Source organism: Triticum urartu, unplaced genomic scaffold, assembly GCF_003073215.2.
Source record: "Triticum urartu cultivar G1812 unplaced genomic scaffold, Tu2.1 TuUngrouped_contig_5195, whole genome shotgun sequence".
Taxonomy (NCBI): Eukaryota; Viridiplantae; Streptophyta; class Magnoliopsida; order Poales; family Poaceae; genus Triticum; species Triticum urartu.
Window position 1 is genome coordinate 1 of NW_024115849.1, and position 9175 is coordinate 9175.

The 9175-nt window shown below is 39.8% G+C and overlaps 2 protein-coding genes across 2 annotated transcripts; one reads left to right on the forward strand and one right to left on the reverse strand.

Moving 5' to 3' along the window:
* Positions 1–1508: 1508 nt before the first annotated feature.
* On the forward strand, positions 1509–3402 carry LOC125528899 (two-component response regulator ORR24-like; the record flags this gene model as incomplete). Its single annotated transcript, XM_048693320.1, has 3 exons — positions 1509–1868; positions 1954–2030; positions 2360–3402. Coding segments are annotated over 3 exons (1442 nt in total), but the record flags the coding sequence as incomplete, so codon positions are not given.
* A 3022-nt stretch (positions 3403–6424) lies between these two features.
* Positions 6425–9146, reverse strand: LOC125528900 (pentatricopeptide repeat-containing protein At4g19220, mitochondrial-like). Its single transcript, XM_048693321.1, has one exon. It carries the CDS (start codon positions 9034–9036, stop codon positions 6745–6747), a length of 2292 nt encoding a protein of 763 aa, XP_048549278.1. The 5' UTR covers positions 9037–9146; the 3' UTR covers positions 6425–6744.
* Positions 9147–9175: the final 29 nt, after the last annotated feature.

The window sequence follows — 9175 nt, forward strand, 5'->3', positions numbered from 1 at the left end:
GATAGCACGTGATTATGAGATCCCAATTATTGTTTTTAATAATTAGGTTGATAGTGTTTAGTAGGCTAGAGACATGGTCACTCCAATGGCTAATTTGTCCTAGTGAGAGTCTGTGTCACTCCAATGTAACATAGTTTCCACATCCACGTGTTCGATGGGCGTCTTTTATGGACTATCTACAATTTAATTTTATAAATGAGTAGTTTGGCTTAGTGAGAGTCTCTATCACTCCAATGTAATGTAGACCCCACTATCCACGTGTTCGTTGGTTGTATTTATGAACATCTAGAATTTAATTTTATATCATCTCAATTAGTTGTAAAATCCTACCAATAAGAACGAAAACTATAATCTATTCATATTTCATGATATGACCAAGTTATATTTAGTTGTTTCCAAAGCTAATATTAAAATTCGTGTTCTACCAATCACACAAAGTACACAATTGCACCACATCTGTTTGCTAGGGGTTTCATGAATACTACAATTAAGAAATACCTATGTTGTATTGATATTATTAAGATTGAGATTACTACTCATGTTCATTCTCCTTAAAGTTGTTACTCCTTATGACTATTTACTCTCGAGAATAGCATATAAAGTAGGAGTGTCACTTTTAAGTACATACGATCGAGTAGGTTAACCATGGGTAATGCATACAATACTGCATATTTGTTGAGTTTGAACCAGCACACTAATTTATAGTCAAATTACATTCACAGAAAGTGCAACCACACGTACTTATTTTCCTGAATCTCTACTATTAATGCCCAAAAATCGTCCCAGATAATTCTTGCCCAATCTCTGCCTCGCCCACAGCTGCATGCAATTAATTAGCTGCATAGTTATTTACACATGTCAATTATCTAGACATTAATTTATGGAAAGTATCATTGAGCATTGGACGAGAGGACCACGTTAATTATGAAGAGTATCATTCTTTGGACAGGAGTATCACACTAATTATAAAAAGTATCATCGAGCACTGGACGCGAGGACCACATTAATCATGAAAATTATCACGTAGAATATGTATGCCCCCGTGGCAAGCACAGACAATTAGCTAGTTGCAATAAAAAAGCTATTGACAATGGTGCTTAACGTTTAAAAACTAATATGAGTGTGATCACTTAAAATGCTTAGAGCATTACGTGGGCCGATAGATGTTACCTAGTATGCTAGAGAAACATGGTTGACTGCCAATAATATTACTTGATCTTCAGGTTCACCAATAGTTAGACACGATGATGTGTTTTCCCTACGTGGAACATGTCGTGATATGGCTTAGGCATTGTGTTATTGTTATTGTTTCAGCCATTATTTCTGTATCTTCATATTGAATGTGTGAAATTTTTCCCATTTTAGTCTACATTGAAGCAGAATTATAAAATTGAACATTGAAATGCTTTTTTTATCTATAGGCACTTTGACCAAAACATATGTACACTTCATAGAGTTTTGTGAATTTCTAAATTCTAAATCTAAGTCATTGGTCATATGGCCTGCAGTGCTATCCGTCGATTGCGACAAGAAGGTTGTGATGAAGGGGATAGAACATGGCGCATCCGACTTTATGGTGAAGCCAGTTCGTACCCATGAGCTAAAAAACATATGGCAACATGTTCAAAGGTGGAGAAATCCCAAAGCAATAAGCCACATCAACGATCATGACAGTGATGTCCAGAGAGTTCAACCAGCGACTGCTAAAAAGAGTAAGTTACCGGGGAATAAGAGAAATGTTGGAGATGATTCTAACAAGCACAATGAAAGCACATGTGTATCCACCACCCACAGAAAGCCAAGGGTGACATGGACACTTCAGCTGCATAACAAGTTTCTAGAAGCTATCAACCAGATCGGCCTTGATAGTAAGAATTCACATCTTGTGCCTCATTCATTGACAATGTTGGCTGCTCCATATTTTCATTATAATTTTTTATTACATAATTGTAGGGGCTGTTCCAAAAAAGGTATTGGAGCTGATGAATGTGGATTACCTCAGTAGAGAGAATATCGCGAGTCATCTACAGGTTTATTTTCGACCTTTATGCTTAATTTCTATGTTTTTCTTACTATTATTCGTAGGCTAACACTTTGTCATACATAAGTGCAAGCTTTTATTTTCTGGGGAAAATATCAGTCAAAGCTCTAGTAATGCAACTATCATGAAGTGTAATTTTAATTAAATGTTTCCCTTAAAATGCGAGGCTTATCTCATATAATGCATGCCTAATATTTTTAGGAGTATTTTTACCCATGCAATATCATTAGTTCTTTTTGTACTCACATATTTACTGTTATTTTTTTCCGACGAGCATCCATCTCATACCTTGTTATTTTGTCTATCTTTTTATTTCAGAAGTATAGATTGCACCTTAAAAAAGTCAACTCAAATCACTCTGGTGATGCATATGAAAGATGGAACTCATCGTACAACATGAACAACAAGGGCAATTTCATGCATAATCATGAACATGGAAGATGGAGTGCGTCCTCTAGCGACACTTCCTCTTGGAGTACAAACAACTATGATGCAACAGGTCACTTGGCTCCGGCGATGAACACCCAAAGCAACTTCGACATGGGGTCATACCTCCATGATGGCAGAGTGCCGAGGTATGTTGGGAAACAACCGTCAGATGCAAGAAGATTCACAGGTTTTGGTGACCCTCCCGTCAGCCTATACAACAACATACCCAATGAGATAATGTTAGATGAATTTCCTTCATTCAATTATAGTAATTCCTATGCTGACCTCATGTGTGGCAAGCTAATGGAGACAAGCAAAGGCAAAACCCCTTCCAATCGTCAAAGTTCATTTGCAAATACAACAGTTGGTGGCGGGAGGTCTCTTGTCGCATCACAGGTGAACTTCCCACAGACCAACCAACTAGAGAGCTATGCAATGTCGTTGCCTCTGCAAAATGAAAAGGCACCATTCATAAGCAATACCACATTAGTGGGAGGCTTCACTGAGCAGATGGCACCATTCAACATGGCAAGCAACACAAGCTCAGTAGGAACGATGTTGAATGGTAGCTCTGCACTTGATGCAAGTAGAACTTCAACTAAAGATAATCATCTGGTCAATAGTGAAAGAACTACTTCGATGCTTTACAACCTTCAGACAAACGATTTCTTCTCATTGACTCAGCTACTTGATGGCGGGGATGGAGCTAGCATTCTTCCTATGCAAGAAGGCACACTTGATCAGCAACCTCTTAATGATCAACTGAATGAAATCAATGCCTTCTCAGTGGATGATATATTTTCCAACATGAACCTGGAAGTAAGAGTTTTTCTCATTTGTATGAATCTATGTGCTGCATATGAATTGTTGAGTTGGACATGTGTACTTAAGTAACACTTTTCTCTCAATGTAGGATTTCACGGGAGATGACCCTATCGTTGAAGAAGCATGATAGTTTTGTATGTTAGCCTGCCCAACGCATGAGATGCTTGATGAAGAGTCTCATGCTCGATGGGGCTCTTTAAAGCAATAGAGTGCTTTGACAAGTTTGCAAACATAATGATATGTGTAGCCATTTTCATATACCAATGGTTGTTTGAGATACACTTTCTTTAGCATAACATTGAGAATTGTCGTGTTCTGCACAACAAGCATAAACACCATCCCTTGGAGACTGGTGTGCGTAATCTTTATCTTTACCTAATATTAAAGGGAGAATTGTTTCTCCATTTTTTATGGTTTGTGATGGGATCCAGATTTTTTTCGTCCGATATGGGACTAATATTTTTCGTTCGCTGCAAATCCTCTCGTGCGAGATTTCTCTTTATCCAGTCGAAAAACAATATAAAAAAGGTGCCCAGGTGGTAATCAAACCAGCAACCAGTGGGTGCTGTGCCCACACTCCTTGCCGGTATGACAAGCTAACTTTTGTGGAATATTTGTAGCGTAGGAATTAAAGAAACAAACAGCAGTGGCAAAACATAAAAAACAGTTAACAAAAAATTGTGCGTGAGTGGAACCGACCTCCCATGAGTTAACAACGTCTGCCACCGTAGTTCTTCGATTTTTCTTGTAAAAATTGCAACAGAAGATTTAAACATTTTTTAGTTTTCAAACTTTTTTTAAAAGAAGTGATTTTTTTGGAATAATAAACTATTTCTGAATTTTTGGACAAAATTTGATAAAAAAGAATTCATTTCTAAAAAATAAACTAATTTTTACAAATGCAAACATTTTTTAAGATTCTGAACATTTGTTGAAAAAAGAAAAACCTTAAGTGAGTAAATTGAGCTAGCTCGTACTTCTGTCTATTACCTCCGTCCATCATTATTAAGCCAGGTGCACTGATTATGTCCGTTATTTTTGGGTCATTCATGAAAAATGCTTGATTTAATCTCCCTAGTAGATCGTTATAGAACACCAGCCAATGCATGCAATGGGTTTTCTTTCCTCCAATTGGTGCATTGTATGCGAGCCCAAATATCTCACGTGGCAGCCAAAATATAATATTTACGTGGAAACTGCTTCTTCATGCGGTCATTGGCTACGGTTAGATGCATTTAATCTTCACGTGAGGTTGTATCTTGGTCGCAGAGTCTTGGCCCTCGAGCCCTTGAAACCTAAATGGTAGGATTTGTTTGCTTATGAAATTAAACAACCGCTTCTTATTTTCTTACACTAAATTTCATCAGTTTATATACGTTTGTAAGTTGTATGAAAAACAATAAACCGCTTCGAGAATCGATAGAGGGTGAGGAGTGGGTCCTGATTATCCCTGGAGAAACGAACACACAATTATTTTGTTACAGTTGAGTAGGAAAGATTTAACTCACATATCTCAAAAAGAAAAAATTAACTCCCAAAACTCTGGATGCTTTGTACACAGGATTGTCGGTGAACATGAGATAGTTGGTATATTATGAGATTATGGCAGTATGATATAACTTAATGTATAATTGCAATCCGACATTGTTTAACTTGGCCGTGTTGTAAGTTCATCGGCTGCACATTCACAACCTAAATTTAGGGTTAATACAAATGTTATAAGTTCAAATATAGTGGGGAGTTCCCTTAGGGCAACTGAGTGTGTCAGTTAAACTACTTAATGAGTTGATATGTTGTACTTGCGCATCCAATGTTTCCTAAATTGAACTACATATCAATTTTCACCCCTGTTGCAATGCACGGGCATATGTGCTAGTACAATTCTTATGGTGGAAGCTTTTACAATAGGGTTAGCATCCTGATAATCAAAACATTAATGCTTCTTGAAGCGTGTAGTAACAAGGCACACTTTATACATGGGACAAACTTGTTTGTGGCCCATCACGTTTTTACCTCGAGGTGGAGTACAAAGTGTCAGGTGTTACTCTTCATTACAGCCATATATTCTTCATGCATAGCTTTTCTTCAATTTTTCAACTAAAGACATATAGACATTTTTTAAGATTCTGAACATTTGTTGAAAAAAGAAAAACCTTGAGTGAGTAAATTGAGCTAGCTCGTACTTCTGTCTATTACCTCTGTCCATCATTATTAAGCCAGGTACACTGAGTATGTGCGTTATTTTTGGTCATTCATGAAAAATGTTGGATTTAATCTCCCCAGCAGATCGTTATAGAACACCTGCAATGGGTTTTCTTTCCTCCAATTGGTGCATTGTATGCGAGCCCAATTATCCCATGTGGCAGCCAAAATATAATATTTACATGGAAACTGCTTCTTCACGCGGTCACTGGCTACAGTTAGATGCATTTAATCTTCGCGTGAGGTTGTATCTTGGTCGTAGAGTTTTGGCCCTCAAGCCCTTGAAACCTAAATGAGAGGATTTGTTTGCTTATGAAATTAAACAACCGCTTCTTATTTTTCTTACACTAAATTTCATCAGTTTATATATGTTTGCAAGTTGTATGAAAAACAATAAACCGCTCCGAGAATGGATAGGGGGTGAAGAGTGGGTCCTGATTATCCCTGGAGAAACGAACACACAATTATTTTGTTACAGTTGAGTAGGAAGGATTTAACTCACATATCTCAAAAGTAAAAAATTAACTCCCAATACTCTGGATGCTTTGTACACGGGATTGTCGGTGAATATGAGATAAGATTAAGTGACTGGTTGACAGGACCACCTACATGAAATAAACGGTTGTTTAAGAAATGACTAGATGGATTTCATGCTAGAGTGCCAGTAACACTTGTGAAAAGTAATCTAGATGAGGTAATGAAGGGCGTCCAAAAAAAATGATATGACATATAAACACTTGAGCTCATTAACATACTTCGTTTCAACTTTTCTTTCTCACAGGCATAAGCTTGTTTGGCTCAGAATAATAACAGAGTAGTATGATATGATACATCACAGTTTGCCCTCCCGTTTATTTTATTTATTAATTTTCCATTGCTTAAAGGACGAAAACCTTTGGAATAAAATATCATTTTGTTTTGCTTATCCCCAGTAACATACTTGCACAATTAGTTCAAGAGTGATCAATCCACAAACAGCATAACAAATAAAAGTTCAGAATTTGAACAAAAATTTGAAGGCCAAACGAGGAAATTCATCCTGACATACTAAGTAAATAGGTTCAATCACTTCATTACTATTCAAGGGAAAGTGTCTAACCAGAAAGAGTTAAGCCAACTAGTCAGATACCTACATCGTGCTTGAGCGAGTCTGCATGACAAAAAATAGTGAAGGGAACGTGCACCTTTGGTGATTTAGTGGAAATTTTTCTTGGAAAGCATAGCTTCCATGGTTCCTTAGCCACCCTTTATCCAACAATACTGTGACCATGGGGCTTCATCAATCCTTTATCTTGCAAAATGTCCCTAACCTGGACTGCACCATCCCACATGTCTTGATTTGCATACAGGTTAGAAATTGTCACATAATAACCACTGTTTTCAGGCTCCAGGCAGAGCAAATGATTTGCGGTGGACTCGCCCATCTTGAGTTCAGCCTTGTTACTGCAAGCACTTAACAGTGCACCCCAAACTCCATGTGCTTCCTTGGATGGTAAACTCTCCACAAATTTATGTGCTTCCTGCAGCCGACCAGCACGTCCAAGCATGTCTATGATGCATACATGGTGTTCGGCTGTTGGAATGATCCCAAATTTCTCTGACATAAGGTGGTAATACTCCCATCCTTCATCAGTGAGTCCAGAGTGACTGCAAGCTGACAAAAGAGCAATAAAAGTACTTCTCGTGGCTGTCATCCCAGACTGAATCATCTTGCAGAAAAGTTTTATTGATCGCAACCCATGCCCATGAAATCCTAAAGCTGATATCATGGAGTTCCAGCAAGCAATTGATTTTTCAGCAGAGGATTCAAATACTCTGACAGCAACGTCGAGTCTTCCGCACTTACTGTACATATCAACTAGCGATGCTGAAACAAAAACATTATTTTGAAGATCAGACCTGACCACATGCCCATGTATGCTCTTTCCATATCTAAGATCCCCTAGTTGAGTGCAAGCACAGATGATACTGACTGTACACATTTCATCAGGCACGAAGTCTTCAATCTTCTGATAGAACTGCAATGCTCTCCAGCCATCGTTATTCCGTGCAAAGCCAGAAATCATACAATTCCAGGAGCACAAATTTATATCTCCGGGACTATAGAAGATTGACTCGGCACTTTCAGTATCTGCAAACCGGAAATACATGGTTAACAGGGCATTCTTCACCCTCAAATTGCATGCAAGCAAGTGCTTCAGTGACATGCAGTGGATGGACTTTCCTAGGGAGTGCAGTTTAAGAGTTCCACATGCTGATAAAACACTAACTAGTGTAATGCTGTCAGGATTTACTGGCAAAGATGAATGCATGAACCGAAATGCTTCCAAGGCGTCACCATGTAGTCCATTCTGTACACAGCCTACTGTGGCTGTATTCCATGAAATAATATCTGATACCAACATTATTCTTTCCAACAGCGCTAAGGCAGCCAGTGTGTCCCCGCAGCATATGTACATGTGCATCAACGCATTAACAACTGAAACTGCACTCACAAATCCATACTTCAGGATAACAGAGTGAACTCCTTTGCCAAAGCTAAGGTCTTCTGGACAAGAGCATGAAGGTAGAACAGCAAGTATAGTGGTCATGGTGCACTTTAAACCTTCAGAAAGCAGCTCCTTGAACATAGCTTGAGCCTCTACTCCCAGTGAGACATCTCTTGAGTAACCAGAAAGCATTGTGTTCCACGATATGAGGTCTCTTACTGGCATTGTCCTGAACAAAAGCTTAGCAGTAAATGAGTCATGACATTTCATATATAAGCCAAGTAAGCTATTTCCTATAGAAGACTCCTCATGCAGAAGGCCTTTTCTGACTATGTATCCGTGGATTTCTTTCCCTTCACAGAGTAGTCCTTGATCAGCACAGCCAGAAATTACAGTCACCAAAGTGGCATAATCTGGCTGGTACCCTGATATAATTTCTTGGAAAACAAAGAGGGCTTCGCTGACCTTTTCATTCTCCACCAATCCCTTGATCATAGCATTCCATGATACCAAAGTTTTACTCAAAATGCCTGCAAAGACATTCCCTGCGTCCTCGGTAAATCCAAGGGCTGAATAAAATGTTATAAGAGAATTCGCCACCGAGCAAGATGCAGTGTCGTCATAACCAAGCTTGACAACACAGCCATGGACAGACCTCCCAAAGGCAAAAAGACCATCCGTGCGAGAATATGCTGCAAGGACAGAAGACAGGGTGACCTCATCTGCCTGAACCCCCAAAGGGATCATCTCCCTGAAGCAACAAGCCGAAACTTCAAAAAGTCCATTGAACGTGCTTCCACCAATCATAGAATTCCATGAGGTGGTGTCCCAACACGGCATCCTCCAAAACACAGCCTCCGAAGTGCAGAAACGCCCACACTTCGCGTGCATGTGCACGAGAGCATTCTGAAGGTTCAGGTCAGTGTCGAGGCATCTCTTCACAGCCGCGGCATGGAGCGCCGTCCCAAGCTCCATCTCTCTGGCACGCGACGCCCCCGACAGCATGATGACCAGGGTGGCCGAATCGAACGCCCCGAGCACGCACGCCATCCGCCGGAACAGAACCACGGCGTCGCCCAGACGGCAGCTCCGCGTCAGAGCATCGAGCGTGGCGTTCCACAGGATCACGTCCGGGCGGGGGGCCCCGTCGAGCAGACGCAGGGCGGCAACAGAGTCGTCCACGCCTCGC

What these genes read in the sequence shown, in the direction of transcription:
- LOC125528900 (XM_048693321.1), bottom strand. Translation starts at nt 9,036, where the DNA reads ATGGCGTGCGTGCTCGGGGCGTTCGATTCGGCCACCCTGGTCATCATG.